The sequence below is a fragment of the Ylistrum balloti genome, unplaced genomic scaffold, assembly GCF_031769215.1.
Source record: "Ylistrum balloti isolate Yb309-2 unplaced genomic scaffold, AGI_CSIRO_Ybal_v1 Utg370000, whole genome shotgun sequence".
Classification (NCBI taxonomy): Eukaryota; Metazoa; Mollusca; class Bivalvia; order Pectinida; family Pectinidae; genus Ylistrum; species Ylistrum balloti.
In genome coordinates, this window is record NW_026782078.1 from 663,625 (window position 1) to 686,212 (window position 22,588).

Below are 22,588 nucleotides of genomic sequence, written 5' to 3' on the forward strand. Positions count from 1 at the left end.
CTGGTTCCTAAAGGTTATATCAACAACCCCCAATATTTACAATACATGTCAAAATGAAATTCTCGCCCTTTTTTAAAACAAAATCTGTGTATATTTTCTGAGTCCTTCTCGACATTTAATCATAATTTCACAATGATACTTCAATGAAAATGAACCATACAGAAGGTTTCACACTTTTGCAGTTCATCAATTCACTCATTGGACGCTTATATATATTGCAGTCATGTGTCGTATACAGTACCATATCGATAAAGGTCACAAAAAGCAGTTTAAGTCAAAAGTTATACATACAGTACGACATAGGTACTAGGATAAACACCAGTCTCGTACTCGTCATTGTCATTCTATGATATAAAGTACTTCACACTATCAAATTAAATTCTCGGTAGTATTCATTTTTGGTTTTGTTTTTTCGGGGTGTGTGGGTTTTACTTTGTTAACATGTTTTAAATTGTAGAAGTAAACTGCTGTCCAGTCGAACCGATTTCTCTACCTAATCCAAAGGTATACGTGTAAATATGTTGTTTACTGTATGTAGACGAGAATATATCATATAGACCGTGTTCTGTGTAACAAAATGTACTGTTTTCGGAGAAGTAAAAACGCGGTGCTATTCCGAAGAATGTAAGTGTACCGGTATGTTGTTACAAAAACGTAAATTACTGCCATTACAATAAAACCGTTTCTATTATATAGTTACTAAAACGTCATTACCCAGAAGCCCTATCATCATGACGGTTTTTGTGTTAGTGGTATATGGACCTTTGCCACAGTGGTCCGGAAATCGGATACTTGGCCAGTTTATACTGAGAAATCTCATACGGGATTACTGTGACCGCCTTGACTTTCTAATGTCAAATGCTGACGTATGGTTTCACATATCATGGTGACAGTAAAAAAAACAACTGTCATTCTGTAAAATTCCTCATCAAGGTATAAACACTAATCTATAGTTATCATGTTGCCCGCATCCCATACACACAAGGATCTTTAGATAGAGGTTACCAGCTTATCAGCTCCATTTCCTCGAGTAGGGCAGAAACTTTGATATTTTTCACAAAAGCGCTGCATGAGTGAAAAAAAATAAACTTTTCATCCCATGAGTGTATATTAGGATACTATCAGATATTGGGATATTATTATATATTGGGATATCATCAGATATTGAGAGATTATAAGATATTGGGATCATTTTGAATATTTAAATGATATCGAATAATTGGGAGGATCTGGAATAATGGAAAACACATAGAATCTTAAATCTGTTTGCATTTCGCTGAGATTTTGTGAAATTAGGCTTAGAAGTTCTTGCTTTAGAAAGCCTTTTTCAATTAACTAAAGAAAGTAATATTTGACAGAATTTTAAGTAAAAAATGTGAAGGACAAAATCAAAAGGAGGCAATGACCTCATTCTTGACGTAACGTTATTGTCGATATCATGACATCTTCATCGATTTCTGACAGGCGCAGCCAATGAAACACGCTTCAGGGTATATTATACTTGTGACTTTCGCAAAAAATATATGTGATACGTGATAAATGGCAGTATCTGATACTGGTATACTATTGGATATTAGGATAATATTGAACGTTTGAGGAAATAAGGAGTAAGTCTTCCTATATTTTCAGGTATGTTGAATGATAACTGCAGATTGACATAATTCATGATCTGCGAAAAAAGGTTAGTGTGCTTTTGGTCTATCAGCCTATAGATATAAGATTAAAATGTAATGTTATAATTCAATCAAAACAAGATAACCCGCTCCTGAAAATGAATCTTTGTTTCAATCATGTGGAAGGAAAGTTATTTTGCTAAACAACACTTAAATACATTTATATCATAACAAATGAAATGCGTTCGTTCCGCGCGAAAAGATGAGTTTTAGCCCATTTATAAAAAATTCTCCGGTTGCCTTCGAGCAACGCCTTCTTCCTTGTTTACGTTTTGCAGACTTCGAAAGTAGTTCACTGTGTCTTACGTCGTCAAATCTGGTGTTAAAATGTCTGAATTTGATTATTATCGGATAGTAAATTTGATATTTTCAATAACAGTAATAATAGTATGTCAGGCGTTAGAATAACATTGATATCAGCACTATGTTGATAGTGTCGTGATATCCGGATACAAGACAGCTAAATTAAATATGTCATCACATTTAAAAACTATTTAATTAATTATATAACAGTGGTATACTTGTTGTTTTAGTGCTGGTATGACGTCGATAGAGGGCGCTGTATTACAGTCGGGTTATCTTCATACTTCGTTTGACTGCGTTATTAATGTGTTTACAACACAGACGAGCTTAAACACAAGGTCACTTGTGTGTATATTGTAAATTATACTGGCCTGGAAAAGTTTATGTCGTAAATGGAAAAGCGACCACCGAATTTGAAAATGTTTCATATCGTGCAGCGCCCAAGGACATTTCTTATATCAGACATTTGGTTAAAGAAAACTAAAAATACCTTGATATTAACTCAAATATTACTTGTAAACAAAGAAAAACATTAAAGCAATTTTAATGTACAGATTTTACATAGTTTATATATTCATAGCAATAATAAAATCACAAAACATGTCCTCTTCGTTTGTTAGAGAATTGTTAACTATTAATTAGGATACAGAAATTTTATATCATACCTGATGATGAGCTAACAACTGTATTGTGTATAATGACAAACACCACACACCATCCACGACATGGTTATCAGTCTCAACAACCATTATTCAAGCTATCTGTGACACCTGTCTTAAAGACCACCTCAACAATGAGACCACCTTCTATTAAGATCACCTCAACAATGAGACCACCTTCTATTAAGACCACCTCAACATTGAGACCACCTTCTACTAAGACCACCTCCACATTTGGGACCACCTTCTATTAAGACCTCCTCAACATTGAGACCACCTTCTATTAAGACCACTTAATTTCAGTCCCAAAAATCCCTCTTTATGTTTATTGTGAGCTTAAGACCACAAAGTTCTTAATACCACTACTGTATTGAGAATTTCTGTGGCCAATTACAACTCAAAAAGTCACCTGGTGTCACCGTGTACATTTGCCAGGTGTCAGATAATTAGTTTGTTTTGCTTGTTTGTTTGTTTGTTTGTTTGTTTGTGTCGATCATGGTACTCAGATATAGTCACTGTGTTTTAATGCAATAAAACCAGCACACTACATGTGTAGTTCATTATAACTTAATAACTGTTAAGATATGGACGAGCATGGTCATCAGGGAAGTCTGCCTGCCAAAACAACCACACGACTCAGACCACGCCGCTATGAAGACCATGATTGTCCAATCCTCAAAATATTATTAATACTGATGTTTTGTTGTACATATTGTATATTTAAATATATATGATTTATTTTTGTACAATATTTACATGATGAAACTAACTCCCACCACTTCATTCCGGATGAAAGAAGTTGGTCGCGGGCAGACAGTTTAAAAACTCATGATCTGACAAAGCATTGAAGTTCCGGAAACATCATCGTGTGAACAACTAAACTATACTATTCATTAAGTTTCTCCCAGCTTAAGGCTACAGTAGGCACTAGGCCTATGTTACACACCAGATTTGATGTAAAGTGGTCAGAGAGATATTATATATCTTCAAACCTACATATCTATGTACGTACGTTCATATTTGATAATTGTAATGCTAACCCTCAGTTCAGTATCATCGGGTACTGAGTCTGGCTCAGACTGCCTAACACTACCGTAGTAAGTGTATCTTAGGTTGCAGTCTGATCTTGAAACTGTTGTCGTGACTTATTCGGCCCAATCGGAACCGATTTTCGCTGAATTAAAACCGTCTAAAACATTAATCCTGTACGCCTTCATGCCAGATGTAAAATTCTAATTTCAATTTCAAAACGGTACACCTAACATATTCATGTGTGACTTCTCTCAGTTCGACCAAATCACAAACGTGTAGTGTTATTACTGCTACACGGTACAACCTGTAATAAAAACCACTTTAGAAATTTGTTCAGTATAAAAGAATATTTCTTACCATTGAAGTAAAATTTTTAAAATGCCTATTTCATAATTACCTAAATCGCGTTTTCGAACTACTTGTTTCGTTGCCTGGCGAAGAATGAAGTTAGCTAGCAGCTGTTCTGTAGTGTGCACACACGTACGAAAACTGCTTTGAACTGCGGAGTCAACTGAAAGTGAATCTGAGTGTTGGGAGTTTTGAAGTGGTTAATGTAAAATGTAAAGAGATTCACTTCACTTTAGCAGTCCATGGGAACAATGAAATAGACAAGAGATCTTTGAACGACTGCGAAACAAGCCATACTTAAGGTTGTGTTAATTATCGTGTAGGTGCGCGTGTGTTGTTGTGGTTAGAGTCTGCAGTCTCTATTATGATTAACTACCTAAAGATCTTCATTATCATCAATTTATTCTATCACGAAAATCCGTGGAGAAAAAAAATATGATTATCCGAATCTAATAAGCTACACTCGGGTATAAAACGATTCTGACACACGCCCATGGTGAGTCGAAATGTTGCTAAATTACTGTTAAGTCTATAGGAGGCGTATTTTCGTTGATTTAGAAGTTACTGTTAAGCAACGAATTTATGTATGTCCGCGAATAAATGATTTCTTAAAATTTTCATGGATTTAATCATCAGTTGTTTTTAATTCGGCTACATTTTGTTTAACACTTGGTTATAGATGTGCGAAAGTCTGTGTCTGACAGAACACTGATATAAAATCTATATTATCTCTTTTTCTCTTCTATTATTTCAATCGTATTCTCACATTTTCGTCATTTGACAAAATGATTTAAACTTACAATTGTACGTCTACGAATTATCCATTTTCATATAAAAATGTATCACCTGCAGTGTATTAATTGTGATTTTATTTATGGAGAATATTTCATAAGTTGCTAAAATTTGTCTGTGATCAATTTATCTGCTACTGATTATAAAATATGTTTAAATCATTGTTCCTATCTTATGTATTTTTCGGTCTACGATCTGTTTACCATCTCGTCACATTATTTTCGACTTCAGTGCACATAGGATTATAGTGCAGCCAAAAAAGTTGGCCAATTAATTACCATCTCGTACACTACGTACGTCAGAGCAAGTGCGCTCCACACTTGTCATTTGTCTAATGAAGGTGACCGTGTAGTCATTGAAACGTCACAATCTAATCTTCTACTGGTTGTGTTATAAGAATTTCTATTCTACTGACATTACCGACTAGAGGAAAATATTTCGTGAAGTTCGAAAAATTTCTGAAGTTCTATCAATCACCGTAATCAAAAGTCTGTACAATGCTGCAGCGTAAGTTTTGGACATGTACCATTTTCAAGTATGTATGTTCATAGATATACAGTTGTTGTTCAGTATTGAGTTAATTATAATCCCTTATATTACTGATGATACTAGAAACACCGTGGACAACCCATTACGTAGGAGCCAAGACTGCGAGGAATACAGACTACGTCCTGTTACCGTTAAGATGTTTCTGTTCAGAATTGTAACAATACGATGTCAAAAATCAAACGATTTAGCACAAATACGGAAAAGGGAATTAACTTTTGATATCGAATTCTGATCCGTAAGAATTGATTGAGATATTAACACCGATTCTCTAGTAAGTACCTCTGTATAACCAACAGAAGGTGAGGCCGTAAAACAAAGCCAGCCATAATCTGCCAATTTGAAGGCGAACCGTTGTTATTGGAGAGGTAGATTGAATCCCTGTCACAAATAATACCTTATATTGTAACACAAGTGGCTGGCCAAACCGTTTGTATATAACTGGCTTGATATACAGAAACTATAATCATCAACCATTGATTTTTTGCCACGTCTTCCCAATTTCAGGCCAACTTGATATTTCAGGAAGACGTACATATTCCACACGACAAAATGACAGCTTATGGACTCCATCGGTCAACCAATTAAATACTACGAGAATTGCCAAAATTAAAAGCTTTGTTGCTACTGTAAAGGTTTTTATGTTCGGTGGTGTGAACGTTACTGTTTTGCCAAAAGATTGAAACGCTGGAAATATTTATTCATTGAAGTCATGAAACAGAATTTTTATTTCAAATGAGGTCAATTTTCGCTACTTAATTCTATCATAAAACATGTATCACTTTCTTCAAAGTTAACATTTTTAGTTGAAAATGTATAAATTGTTTAATGCTTTTAATTTCATGCGTTGTTAGAATTTTACAACACACACACGTACATAGATGAATATTGTGTGTATGTTTGAGAATCATGATGCATTCCCGTGTACTTGGAAAAATAAAATGATTCTAAGTTAACTTTACAGAATAATAAAGTATGGTTAGCATAATGTAAACATTGCTTCATTCCTTCACAGACAGTATAAATATATTTTTTCCTTTGGAGCTGTATGCATCACATACAACAAATACATTAATACCAATAAAATCATGACATATCGCATTATTTCATAAAAAGTATTATATATGAATACAACGTACACAAGAGTAGACTTCGAGGAGATGGAAATTAAATTAATGAACAATAACATTTACATTCCGATGTAAATTTCAGACAAAGCATTATACATGTTATGCACGTTCTCCGACCTAATCAAGTATATAATGAAAAAAATAAAAATTAGAGAAAAGGATAGAGCACACGTGAAAAGAAATATTGAATTAATTTCGATATGCCTGTCAACCTTCAAACAGAAATTTCAGACCATGTGACGAAGACTTTATAAGTTATATACATACATATGTAGTACGGTATCAAACCCATAAATTTAATATTAGAAAAATAACTCATTAACAAACATGCGGAAAGTGAAACAAGAATCACACTATTCATCGCTTTTGAGTTTGAATTTCGTTAAGCAGGATAAAACACTATCGAATTGTTATTATTTGTTTTATATAAGAAGATAAACAAACCATAAATAACCCATCATTGCAGGAAGTTGAAGTGAATTAGTTACCAGCATCAGCTACAACAACTGTACAGAATCTTTGTCGTACTTCAGAATCAAAAGTCTACTCCTGTGTTAATTATGTAACATTTTATAAATTCCTAACACATTTTCTTGAAAAGAACATTTGTTGATTTGCCGTTCAATGTTGTATGTACTTTTGTTTTAAGTATAAAAGTATATAGTGTAAAAGTGTCATTTCTTCCAGACAAACTGCTTTACTGTGATCTCATTGTTGAATATTTCATTTCTTTGTGGTGCTATATAAAGCTGGACGTGTTTGATGCCCGTTAGTTTGCCTGTTGGTTCCCATGTTGTATATCTTGTTCTCAGTTGAGAACGTGGCATTGCTTACTTATATTGACATTTAGATTTACATGGCGGGTGTCGTCGATGAAGCAGAAGACGCTTTTTCTTCTGGAACACCTGGTCTTATTCTCATAGTCTCATGCTTTGTTCATATTTTACCCTAGTTTTATTGACTTTGAGGTTGGAATATGATTATATTGACATGTTGATATATACATTAATATATATATATATATTGACGATAACATTCAAGGTCAAAATACGTCCCTACACATACGTGGCTTTGAGGTACCTCCTGCCATGGTATCCAAGTTCTAGTATTATTATCTACAATGGCTTGTAAAAATTGAATATATATATAGAAAAATGATATTTTTCACAGATGCTCTGTCTATATGGTATTACATTGCCATTACTCTGATGGATAATATCCAGTAGTTTCACAAGATATAAATCTTCATATAAATTATATCAAAGTAGAAAAAGATTACACATGTAACTAAAATTTAATGTACAATGTTATTCAGATTGAAGAGAATGTCATACAGAAACAATTTCTATCAGAGTTGTCGTTCCTGAAGGGTAACATAATGTACTCTAGGAGACACAGTGATACCTTTAATAGAGATACTGTAATCAAAATTGTCAAAGTTGAATGAAAATACCTAATTTTGTTATTTTCACTTAAACATACATACACACTACCACTCTAAAACCAAAGTAGAGAATAATTTTATACTTATACTAACAAGATTAAGAAACTTAAACATGTGATCTCCATTTAATTATTCTAACACAAATCTGAAGAATCTTTTGATATACTTTGTCCTATTCTTTTCTATTTTGCTGTAACCTCACCTTTAACTCGGAATTCTTTCGTATATACAAATATGTACAAATAAATCTATAGTGTAAGACGTAAGTATGTTGTAATACCTTTTGTCCACTCAATTTCTCTTTTGTTTGCAAATAACATTTAAACGAAATTTTGAAAACTTTGTAAACATATTATGTAAGAACTCTATTGCGTGTCACGGCGTGTGGACACTTGACGTAATATGATTGCATGCAATCACAATATACAACCATTAGGTAATGCCTTTGGGTTCATACATGGCTTGAATAATAGCTACAATATACTATAATAAACACACAAGGGAGAGGGAAAGTGCTGAAATTTTCAAATATTTCCATATGACGCAAGTTAATATTGCGAAATCTGAAAATGTATTTATCTTTCTTAGTGATAATTGAAATGAAAAGTTACTTCTTTGGTTATACGAGTTGATGGAAGATAGTTGCTGATGTTAATGTAGGAATTTGATATAAAATAATCACAATTAAGGTATTGAAAATCTGTTTAAATATTATATTACAAGGTAGGTATTAAAACCCGTTAGATAACACAAGGTAGGTATTAAACCCATTAATTTATTATATCACAAGGTAGGTATTAAAACCCGTTAGATAACACAAGGTAGGTATTAAAACCTGTTAGATATCACAAGGTAGGTATTAAAACCCGTTAGATATCACAAGGTAGGTATTAAAACCCGTTAGATATCACAAGGTAGGTATTAAAACCCGTTAGATATCACAAGGTAGGTATAGGAATTAAAACCTGTTAGATATCACAAGGTAGGTATTAAAACCCGTTAGATATCACAAGGTAGGTATTAAAACCCGTTAGATATCACAAGGTAGGTATTAAAACCTGTTAGACATCACAAGGTAGGAATTAAAACCTGTTAGATATCACAAGGTAGGTATTAAAACCTGTTAGATATCACAATGTAGATATCCCAAGGTAGGTATTTAAACCTGTTAGATATCACAAGGTAGGTATTTAAACCTGTTAGATATCACAAGGTAGGTATCAAAACCTGTTAGATATCACAAGGTATGTATTAAAACACCTTTAAATAATTATATCATATTCTAGTTATTGATTATTATATTGTAAGTTTATATGTATTAATAATCTCTTAAATTACCTAAAATTAGAAAACATACATTTGATGGGCCTCTAGTCATTTGACTTTTGAAAATATTCTGTTTGGATCATCTTGTCAATGAATATAAAACCATTGCTATTAAAAAGAAAGGAAACATCTTGTTTAACGTCGTGTTGTTATTACAAAATAACACAATAACATTACAAAGTAACGTAATCATTTTGCAGTAAACTCAAATATTTTTGTACGATATACTTGTCGCAAGTTTTAATTGATGACATTTTTAAGCTAAAACCATGAACTGAAAAAATGAGTATATTGCTATATAAATGCTAATATATGTTGAGAACGTATTGCAAAATTATCCCAATAATATCAACAGATAAACATAGATATTATTATTCAGAGATACATTTTATTTTCTCGGAATCGAAAATTTGGTGAAATCTAGATTAAAAAAAAAGAATCCATTAAATGGTATCAGGTCCCGAGAAGATAAAAAATGATAAAACTACAAAGAAAATCCCGAGGTGTCAACAGAATATTGATGCAAATTTATTTATTTATTTTTAAGTAGGGTACAATATGAATGAAAAAGAAAGGATCTAAACTAAAGCCTCCGTAATAGTGCAAAGAGAATAAGACAACGTGTTTCGGAAGGATAAGCGTCCTCTGCTTCTTTGGTGAAACCCGCTATGTAAATCTTGGTCAATCCAAGTAGGTAAATATCACTTCCCGAATGAGATTGCCTTAAACATCAACAGAACCACCCGGCGTACTAACGAGCATCAAACGTCTACCTTCATATCGCACAAGGAAAGAGAAATTATCCTTATAAGATCAGTATCACTCCCATTAAACCTCTATATAATCTATTAAAATCCTTATCAATTTCTGATACAGGGTTTGTTAAGATCTTACCTATGGTTGGTCAATGTACGGTGTTTATAAGAATGTCGTGAGTAATAGAATCACGAACGAAATTCTCATAAACTCTTTACATTTATAGTCTTAACAACTGTGTGTAAAGACTTAGATCGTGATTTGATAGCTTTGAAATTTTAAACGCAGTCCAAAGAATTCAAAATAAGAAAATAAATTCTTTTTTTCTACAGATGTTATCAACATTTGGCTTGCTTTAGTCATATCGTCTTGGTGACCGTTGACGTAAGCTATCAAAATGTACAAACGGTCACTGTGTCAGCTGTAGATCACAAACACGGCCATTTGGTGACGTCAGCATCACTTTAGATAGTAATTGATATTAATTGCTCTATCAGATTTTGTAGACATCTTATACGGGAAAACTGTACAATATAAAATAGATAATTTGATAGGCTACCAAACCAACTCAAAAGCTGTGCAAAGCATCGTAGTCCTCGCGTAGGTCACGTTTGATTCACGTTTAACATTTAAGTCGTTTTTAATCGAGCAACATAACATCTATTTTTTAACATTTGTAGTCTCAGGAAAGAACATTTGTTATATTTTGCTCACTTCTAATTTGCAGGTGGTAGACACTGCTTGCGGACTTTTAGCTCCCGAGGTTTGCCGTAGCCTGCATGCTCTGTTTTAATTCATTCAAATAGTGGAACGGTTCAGAACATGTAGACGCACTTTAAATTGTTCTAAAAGTATCTCATGTTTGAAAATAAACGAATTTATTGAAATATAGGACTAGTGCACCTCCAAATCTAGATTTTGACTCTTCTTTCGATCGCTTGGATTTTCCTTCGATTAGTGCCTCCTAGGCTTCAACCTTACAACCTTAAAAGCACTGATGAATCCTAAGAGGACGAAAAAGCTGCATGATGCAGTTTATAATTAATTTTTGACTCTACTGTTTCTAACTTTTAATTTGTATTAGATGGCGCTATTCGCTTTTTGTCTTTTGTACAATTTTAGAGTTGTGTCACAGGACAATTGTTATATATGTCTAACATGTAATTATACTGAAAACCATTCAAGATATACTAACCTGTAAACATGGGACAAATTCTCTGCCACACGTTGATTGCGCCACATTTCTGGTATTGACCGAGCGCCAGTTCCATATAGAACAGCGGAATCCCAAGGAACACAAGCATGATGATGTACGGTATTAGGAACGCACCTGTAACGAAAACAATTCCCGTTAGAATTATGATTAAGAAACGCAGTTAAGAAATAAATACACGCATGTTATATATACAGTTATAACCAGGAACATAGGGAGGAAACATATAATATTTAACTTGCTTTCAGTGTACCTCATGTAATATTTTAGCCAAAGACACAACTTCAAAAAATATTTAGCATTTTCCAAAATAAGACCATTCTAGGATTTGATATGAATGGAATTAAACAACACTCCATCTCTCCATGTCAACTTGTACACACTACAATCATTTTCGAGACTGATTCAATTGTATTGTCACCTTTTGACGAATTAGGCAGTCTATCTTAAGTTAATGAGAGTAAAACTTGAAATTACACCTTGTGTTTCTATTTTTGTCACCCAAAGGAAACATTTAAAGTATTCTTGATATATCATCTGTCCACGTAAATTACTATTAACAACTGAAACATTATATTCATATCTAAACAAATATCCATCAGTCTCACCTGATGAGTTTACAAGCCTTTATATCCACACCGTACTCATAGCTCATAGTTTGTACAGAAACACCTAGAATCTACATCGTGTGATGACATCAATAGCTTTCTACCGAAACTTCTCACTTGATATAGCTTGACAACATCAATATCTATCTATCATTTACTATTGAAAAGTATGTATTCAGTCATCAGTATTATTTTACTTACATACTTGTGAAAAAGTTAAGGACTTGTATTTAGCTATATTTACACCTTGATTAACGAACAGTCATACTCCTTTCATATTACGGCATCAACATTACTCTCTGTGAATTTCCGTAGTAGCAATCAGCGCAATTAGGAAATGTCATTATCCGTCTATTTTCGTTACTTGATTAACAGCTTGCAACGACAGTCTGAGCCGGAGCCGTCTCAGGGTGATGTTTCCACGGATCGTGATACGAGTAACTATTTGTAGGATTGTCACAACTTGATCGCCTAGGGACTTGGTTTATCACAATTTGATAGTCTGGAGGCTTGATATCGGTGTCATTATGGTTCCTATTCCAAATTATTCAAGACTGATACCCATACTAAATCAATATGTTATCCAAATATCTCTTTCTTAAGTTATCATAAATTACAATTCTATACTCGTGTGTCCACTATTGTATGGTAACAGAACATTTCCTTTCAACTGAAACATTAGACGGAAAAGACCATTAGAAATTCAATTCCAAATTATATTTCCATTTTATAGAGACCTGTTTGATACCCAAAATATGATTTTAAAGATGTAACTATAAAGCGGGTCTCTAAGTGTTGAAGGATTGTACACACATTTAATACCACATTTCAGTGTACGGTTACTGCCAACTACAAGGATATTAGACCAAGTGTTCTGGAAGGGTCTTCCTCTCAGACAACGACACCTTCCACCTAAATAATAGACAGTCTGGGTAAATAATTCACATTCTCAAACGAGCGACTTTAATCATATCGTTATAATTCTAAAGAAAAACCTAATAAAAACATATTTGTAAATATATTATCTTTATTGTCAATAAAAGTTATAACATACATATCCGTTATTATAATATCATAACTAAACGTAGTTCCACGTTACTGAAACATGATGACTCTGGAGGAAAACGTGATATGTATCACTTGTGCGACGAATTTACAAATGTTCAAATTTTACTCATTTAATTTCTGAGATTCTGCTGGGGTCGCTTAATTAGCCAAAACATTATTTACTGTATATGACGTCATAGATACACCTACAATACCAGTGTAAACGAAAATAATGCCATATTCAATGAAATTTATCAGAGTTAAACGCTCTATACTCCAATATCAGTACAAACCATGTTTCCAAATATACGAGCAAAATGAACTGAACATAGTTCAAAATATGTGACATAAAAAAGGATATAAAAAGCATGTATATCAATTTGAAGATCCTTGTGTCATAGGAAGGACTGCTATTTTCCAATAATGATATGCCTGTGAATACTCTTGTACCTTAATTGGACAAAAATTGGCATCTTTAATACGTAAGAAAACGTATTGTATGATATTACAAAAATAGCATTGACGATTACTGACACGGAGACTCGAATTGTATTTTATTTATAAAGCCTACACAGCGCCTCTGTAATTTATTCCAACATGAAATGTTCAGTATATGGTAAGCCTATTATAAATCTGGAAAAGTAATCACGAGGCCGTACATGTGTAGAATTGGTATACATGCCACTACGGCTGTCCTTGTATCCTGGACTGTCGTATCTTTGTTATCAATATCAAAACGCTAGTATTGTTGAGGTATTGATTGATAAAAAGTATACATTTATCCTCTCTGACTCTCCATTTTTTACGTACAAATAAACACCATCATTACACCTCTTACAAAGTTGATTTAAAACTTTCTTTATCTACATCAATATGTACCATGCTATTTGACTACTCCTTTCTGTTTACGATATGTTTCACAAATTATCTCTGACATATATTGCAGTATGATCCAGTTCTTGCTCTACTGTATCTACATGTTACTCTAAATATATATTTAAAGATGCTTTTCCTAACGTGTTCCTTTTTAAACCGCGTTTTCAACTGTTAGTTAACGCTATTTCTTATGAACAGAGCTTTAGACTTATAAAATTCTGTCTGTTTACTGTGTTTTGATGCAATTCAATTTAAAATTGTTGTAAAAATGTCACAACAACAAAAGATGTACACGAAGATTCATGAAAACGCAAAACGATCAGTTATACCAGACGTTCCGGAAAGGTAAAAATTTTCTCCTTATTAGCCGACACAAATCTCCCTCAGTTCCAAAGTGAATCATGGGTAATAGAAACGTTACAACTTAGCGTACTACCAATCAAACACGACCAACCTCAAAACATCGTGCAGGGAAACATTTTCTATAATACCATGGTGGTGTCGTTACATTATCCATCCTACCATTCTTTTCTAACTTACATTACTCTGCTTGGTCCTGTTAAATAGCGTATCATATGAATGTAAATTGCACGTGGCAATTATTTGAACGCCAATTAAATCCACGAGACATTTTCGTATCTATACTTTATTACCTATGTATCTGGTTCTTCACCATTAAGGCGATTTAGATACAACACTAAAAACTGAATCCCTTATCAGTCGATCATAACTTCCTGTCAATCCCACTCCTGAAGGAGCTCGATCAACTGGACACTGGCATAATGTTCCTTTCTCTGAATATTTAGCCTTATCGTGGCCGAAACAGAACTATCAGCATTTCATCGTTGATCTATATGTCTTACTTAATTCAGATTCGCGCGCTATTTATGGACGTAGAAGGACAGTAGAGAAAGATATACATATTCATATCACTAATTCTCGTGATATAAAATAGACGTGTTAGTAAACTGTACTAGGTCACTCGGGTTCGATAGAATCATAGGGACAGAGGGCAAATGCATGTCACTTCTCGGGATATCGAGGGGAATCTTGTGAAATACCATTTGGTCTTTGTAACAGAAGTGATGATGAAACACAGTATCCAGACCTGGATAATATCATGCTGTGTTGAATTGTTAAAACATTCGTCTCTGTCGTTATGTGCATGTTCACGCTGCACTCCACATGTGATTCCAGACGTTACATAAATGAACATCTCAAAACTGACATTTTCATTATCAGAGTTTTAACACGTTCTCTGAAGTTTGTTTGCACTGTATCTCTCTAGGCTGGTTACTGACAGCATCAGTTGCTGGAGATGGTCTGGAAATAAGAGCTCCAAACGTAAAGCTACAACACTTAGATTCTGTTCTAGAGATATCTTGATACACCTAAGCTTAAATACTTTTCAGATTTTGAGTTTTCAATTGATACAAAATACAAACGCCGTTACTCTTATAATTAATCCGTTTTGAAATAAATTTGGCTGACAAAACCTCGCCAATCGCACTTTTCGTAGGCCATATTACAAACGAATTTGTTACTGTAGATGTGTCATGACATTTTGTCGTTTCGTGAAATATATGCGATCGCGATCTGAAATATCCGAGATGTCATGAAACATTGGGTGTATAGTTGATTCTGTCCTGAACATATAGCAATGATTAAATAGATAAAAAGCGAAGAAATGTCCAGATATTAACTGACCTTGATTTCTTATCAATTATCTTATATATCTTTCACGTAAAAATTTGTAATATTTAGAATTGCCAATAATAGTTAACGTTGGTTCTTGATTCATTCAAATGTGTTGTCGTATGTCCTAGCATGCTAAGGGAAGTTTAATAGTCGCACCATAATCGCGAAATACACACATGTCGTGTTCCTGAAGCAGAAGACACTTACCATTTTGGATCATCTGGTCATTTTTGAAAGGTCTCTGTGTGAGAAACTTACCCTTTTGGACCATCTGGTCATTTTTGAAAGGTCTCTGTGTTGGAAACTTATCCATTTGGAACACCTGGTCCTTTTTTAAGGGTCTGTATGTAACACACTAACCCTTTTGGAACAACTGATTCTTTATATTTCATTGATTTTAAGTTCAGGAAAAAAACTAGAAAACAACATGTGAAAAGAATCGTATTCTAAACTCAAATTCTATAAATACAAGAAAATATGTCCATGTAAAAAAATTCCAACGTAATCCAAGCTAAAATTCAATTAGATTTTAAACACATGCGGCTGTCTTCTTATTCTTCTTTTTAACAGTTATTCGTGTTAATAGGCTAAACTATTAACACGAACAACTGTTAAAACAACACGAAAGTACCATCTAATGACCATAATCCTTATCATAACATTAAATCTGTTAACCGTAATACAGAATATGGGTAAAACACGGAGACCCCTGAAAAAGTACAAAGAGAATAAGAAGACAGCCGCCATGTTAATTTTGGTCAATCCAAGTAACTAACGTCACGTTCTCAAGGTAGGACAGGATAAACAACAACGGAACCAGCAGCCAAAGTAACAAGCATCAAACAGGTTCAAAAATAGAACATTTTCTGTGTGAGGTCACTTTGGCCACCGAAGAAATTCCACATAATAATCATTAATCTGCATCTCTCGAAGAACTGTGTTGTGAGTTTGTTTGTCAGATGTCGACATCTTGCACTTGCCATTTTGTCTGTATTTCCTATTTTTGACCATGTACCCTTACAAATGTACTTATGGTTTACAAACTTTGATCAAAAGAATATTTTGAAAATATCATTCTGATTGACCAATGATTTTCTCTTGAGTTTTTTCTGACCTTTGAATTCTGAAATATGAACTGATCTAAAATGTTTCGATACTTGATCTATAAAAAAGTGGGATCAAAATTACCAGGGACTTTGTTGGGGCGATGATATGAAGTGTTCGTGGTTTATCCATTTACTTGTTTAAATAGTAACGAACAGCAAACTTGCCAATGTTATTCGCATACTTCAAAATGCTTTTAAAATATCAATCAAATACAAATTATGACAGAGAACAAAGAACATTGGACGCGTGTACTATTATAGAGAGGGGCATGGTATGATTTTCTCTACAACAATTAAAATAAACAAGCTTTGTATTGAGATGCTAAGATACATTGTTTCCAGACGATTAAGGTTTGTTGTCGACCGGACATTTGCTATTATTTTTTATTGTGAAATCGGCAGACATTATCATATCATCTGCTAAAGGTGCCATATCATTATTTTTCAAACAACGTCTCAACCAGAAACCTTCTATCAGTTTCGACTGCATATGCCATACCCGTCACTGGCTCCTCATCTCGTACCTTCTGAAGATTTATCACATTTCCACAACGCGTTAATAAACACAAATTTCTACGTTTACAATTACATAACTATCCTTACGCACGTTTTTCGCTGTCTTTACGATGTTTTTCACACAATAAGATCGGTTCTTAAATATGTGTTAATATGACGATCGCTACAAATGGACTTTCGTGGTTATTTTTATCTTAATGTATTACATATATTTCAAATACTTGTACGCACTGCAAAATGTTGATAGGAAAAACGTTATAAACTTGTATTGTGTCCGTTATACTCTAAAGGAATATATCTGTTTTCGTTTCTCTTTAGCGAAACTGGCAATTTCCTTTTTTAATTACCGACATTGGAAGAAATCAAATATGCATTTACCTCCTATAATGTTTCGCTGATTTATCGTTTTTCGATGTATGCCTCGACCAAGTAAATCGTAAATAACAAGAAATAATGTAACGGCGTTTCTTTATCTTATCAGAGGAAGTAACTCTGTGAACACAAACGGTCTATTGAGGAAGGTGCACATTCTACCTTTTCAATCTATTTTATCAAAGTCATATCGATGATGCCTCGATATCAAAACACCCGAGAGGTTTTATCACGACGTTACATTTACGACCAGCTGAAAATTATGGAAAAATATATAAAATCTTGAACTGATAAAACCCACCACGATTTAGATTAGAAGATTCGACGAAACTGTACACTCACTTCCGCAATCTACTCTTATCTGAAATGAATTCGTCACAATTACCAGAAAATGTGTGAAGCAATTTCCTCCTCTCAAACATCTGTGTGAAAAGTCTGTATCAGCATGTGTAGCTATATAAACACAGATAAGAATGGATGATACCTGCTAGCAGTATATTTTGAGAAGTGTCTCTAACTTGTGTTTCCTTATCTCCTCCATGTTGTCGTCGATGACGTCTTATATTTACATTTTAATTCATCGCCTGGCGAGATACTTGTTGAACATATAACCAGATAACGTGCACAATGTCCTTATTGTTCATTTTACTGTCGGTTACGAAGATAGGACAAATTCCTTTACATGTGTAAAAATTGGTCTTAAGGGAGAATTACAAGGTTGATATTTATTTACTGAAGGAAATAATTAACTTATGGCTTCCCCATGGAAAAATAATCCTTGAGCTTCAAAATAAAAGAATAGCTGCCCTGAACAAATCAATGTTTTTAAAGAGAAAACTGCAATCTTGGCATATCAACAGGCTATGACTGAAACGATAATAAAACTAAGTCAATAGAAGGCATTCTTCCAACAGCTTACCTAGAAGTAAGCGGTCTTACACAGTACGTACACACTAACGTCATTCTGCCTTTGTAATACATGGGCTATTTCAAGTAATACACGGAGAATTAATCTTTGTTTGACAATAAGACTTAGAAACGTGACATGATTGTGTGATCGTTACATTGATGAACACTTTAACTACCCGTTCCTACGTCCAATTAGTACTACCACTGATAACAACCCCCTGTAATTGACGCAGTATTACATCAAACTAGGAGTCTCTAACTACAACTTGTTAGCGTAATAAGAAATAGAGTTACCAGCTACATTACCCTGTACACTGCAGCTTTGTGTTAGAATTAGAAATAAATAGCTAGATAAAACCGTTAATTTTGATGGAGCGAACCACTATTATTCACATTTAAAATTCTGAGCCTTATATATCTATATATAGATATACAATAAAAACAAATTTTTCAATTAAAGCAATTAAGCCGAAACAGAAGTCACATGTAGTTTAAAGTATTTTGTATCTGATCTCACTTTACGTCGACGGGGTCATGTGACGTTTTCTTCGCTTAACCATTATATTTTGTATTACATTGTACCTTTATATGTGATATAATTAGTGTCATGTTTATCAAACGTACGAGTTTTACCCATATGACATTTTTATAACTTGTGACTTACTAGCCGCGTCCTGTAAAGTCATCTTAGATTAATTAATTGTGTTCGGGAGAGAGTTAGTCTAGAAAACTAGATCACTAACTAGTGGTTTACTTGGTCGATAACTAACTAGTTGTTTATTGGTCGATAACTAACTAGTGGTTTACCTGGTCGATAACTAACTAGTGGTTTACTTGGTCGATCACTAACTAGTGTTTTACTTGGTCGATAACTAACTAATTGTTTATTGGTCGATAACTAACTAGTGGTTTACCTGGTCGATAACTAACTAGTGGTTTACTTGGTCGATAACTAACTAGTTGTTTATTGGTCGATAACTAACTAGTGGTTTACCTGGTCGATAACTAACTAGTGGTTTACTTGGTCGATAACTAACTAATTGTTTACTTGGTCGATAACTAACTCGTTGTTTACTTGGTCGATTACTAACTAGTGGTTTACCTGGTCGATAACTAACTAGTGGTTTACTTGGTCGATAACTAACTAATTGTTTACTTGGTCGATAACTAACTCGTTGTTTACTTGGTCGATTACTAACTAGTGGTTTACCTGGTCGATAACTAACTAGTGGTTTACTTGGTCGATAACTAACCAATTGTTTACCTGGTCGATAACTAACTGGTTGTTTATTTGGTCGATAACTAACTAGTGGTTTACTTGGTCGATAACTAACTAAATATTTACTTGGTCGATAACTAACTAGTTGGTTGATAACTAACTAGTGGCTTACCTGGTCGATAACTAATTAGTGGTTTACTTGGTCGATAACTAACTCGTTGTTTACTTGGTCGATAACTAACTAGTGGTTTACCTGGTCGATAACTAACTGATTGTTTACTTGGTCGATAACTAACTAGTGGTTTACTTGGTCGATAACTAACTAGTGGTTTACTTGGTCGATAACTAACTAGTGCTTTACTTGGTCGATAACTAACTAGTGGTTTACTTGGTCGAAAACTAACTAGTGGTTTACTTGGTCGATAACTAACTAGTGGTTTACTTGGTCGAAAACTAACTAGTGGTTTACTTGGTCGATAACTAACTAGTGGTTTACTTGGTCGATAACTAACTAGTGGTTTACTTGGTCGATAACTAACTAGTGCTTTACTTGGTCGATAACTAACTAGTGGTTTACTTGGTCGAAAACTAACTAGTGGTTTACTTGGTCGATAACTAACTAGTGGTTTACTTGGTCGAAAACTAACTAGTGGTTTACTTGGTCGATAACTAACTAGTGGTTTACCTGGTCGATAACTAACTAATTGTTTACTTGGTCGATAACTAACTGATTGTTTACTTGGTCGATAACTAACTAGTTGTTTACTTGGTCGATAACTAACTAGTGGTTTACTTGGTCGATAACTAACTAGTGGTTTACCTGGTCGATAACTAACTAATTGTTTACTTGGTCGATAACTAACTAGTGGTTTACTTGGTCGATAACTAACTAGTGGTTTACTTGGTCGATAACTAACTAGTGGTTTACCTGGTCGATAACTAACTAATTGTTTACTTGGTCGATAACTAACTAGTGGTTTACTTGGTCGATAACTAACTAGTGGTTTACCTGGTCGATAACTAACTGATTGTTTACTTGGTCGATAACTAACTAGTGGTTTACTTGGTCGATAACTAACTAGTGGTTTACTTGGTCGATAACTAACTAGTGCTTTACTTGGTCGATAACTAACTAGTGGTTTACTTGGTCGAAAACTAACTAGTGGTTTACTTGGTCGATAACTAACTAGTGGTTTACTTGGTCGATAACTAACTAGTGGTTTACTTGGTCTATAACTAACTAATTGTTTACTTGGTCGATAACTGGCTAGTGGTTTACTTGGTCGATAACTAACTGATTGTTTACTTGGTCTATAACTAACTAATTGTTTACTTGGTCGATAACTGGCTAGTGGTTTACTTGGTCGATAACTAACTGGTTGTTTACTTGGTCGATAACTAACTAATTGTTAATTTGGTCGATAACTAACTAGTGGTTTACTTTGTCTATAACTAACTAGTGGTTTACTTGGTCGATAACTAACTAGCGGTTTACTTGGTCGATAACTAACTGGTTGTTTACTTGGTCGATAACTAACTAATTGTTTACTTGGTCGATAACTAACTAGCGGTTTACTTGGTCGATAACTAACTGGTTGTTTACTTGGTCGATAACTAACTAATTGTTTACTTGGTCTAACTAATTGTTTACTTGGTCGATAACAAACTTGCTAGTTGTTTATTTTTGCCCTTACGCATCATTTACCTCTTTACGGCACCAACTACGCGGAACAAATCACGGTACGTATTATTAAAGAGCCAAGTCACAATTCGCTTATATCCTTGATAAAGCAAAAAAAATCGTTTCTTTCGTGGTGACAAAGCCAAAAGCCTTTTGAGCCACCACACAAATGTAATTCTTCGTCGCACTCTGCTGTCAAACTTAACAATCAATAGTCTTCCTTTATCAAACCAGATAAAAATTTAACATCAGTGAATACTGGAAAATGCATCCATTTTAAAGCCGGGGCCTATTTAGGAATTATATCCATGACGGCGTTATTTTGTAGCTGGTTTTATTTTGTGTATTGGTAACAAAGGCGCTCATACATACTGCCGCGAACAGAACTGTCACAAACACTTTATAACTTCATACCGATACAAAGCAGTGGCTGTCTATTCTTTCGTCGGTGTTAAATTCCTCAAATATGAGGTTTCGCTGGAACAAGGGATCAGGTTTGTGAATAAGTCGGTTAACCCCTTCGTATATCATCACTTCAGTCAAACAGGCTATTCGTGTGGAGTCTGAACGTATAATCATATCAATTAAAAACGTTCCTGTGTACATCAGCTGTATAGTTATAACAGTTAATGGCAGGCTACTATAATACCTACTGTATTGTATATCTCAATAAACACAATATACATTTTCTAAGACATCGATCTGTTCTCAGATTTTAATAGAAATATTCAAAAATTGTTACAAAGGTTACCACCTGTTGCCCTTACCATGAAATATGACTTTTTGTGTATAGACATTGAGTGAAGATTCTGAACACAGAAAGATTTAAGGAACGTATCAATTTTCCCCTTTCCCTTAATGGCTGTGAATATTCTTAACTTTCCGCGTTTTGAAAAAAAATATTGAAAGAACGAAAGAAAGAAATTTTATCTGTAACTATAGAATAAAGAGGCGAGTGAGTGACGTAGCAGTTTACACGCTCTCACCTAGGCGACAAAGGTTCGATTCCCTGACAGGGCGTAAAAAGGCATTAGGTGACCTGTCCGTCCATGTGAGTATTTTACTCCAGGTTCCTCCCAGAGGTGATAAGTTACTATCTGTAGGTATGTACATTATGTAGGTATAGCAACAGTAATACTGGGGACAATATCGATCTGCAAACTCACCACAAAAACCGCACTCCAATGCCAAAGCATGCTTCTGGTTTGTTACGAAAAAATGTAGGATCAGACATGTTCATCAATGCCTGCCGTGTCAGGATTTACAAAGTCAATGGACGCACAAGAGCACGTGCAATGCATATCGAATGAAGTGTTAATTTCGTTATAAGGACG

At 34.1% G+C, this 22,588-nt stretch overlaps 1 protein-coding gene across 1 annotated transcript in view; it reads right to left on the reverse strand.

Moving 5' to 3' along the window:
* The window catches only part of LOC132548055 (sodium-dependent serotonin transporter-like), a 71,274-nt gene that overhangs the window by 26,616 nt on the left and 22,070 nt on the right, over window positions 1-22,588 (reverse strand). Inside the window, exon 3 of the mRNA XM_060211880.1 lies at window positions 11,205-11,339. Within this exon, the coding sequence (XP_060067863.1) occupies window positions 11,205-11,339 (135 nt within the window). The remainder of the gene's footprint in view (window positions 1-11,204; window positions 11,340-22,588) is intronic.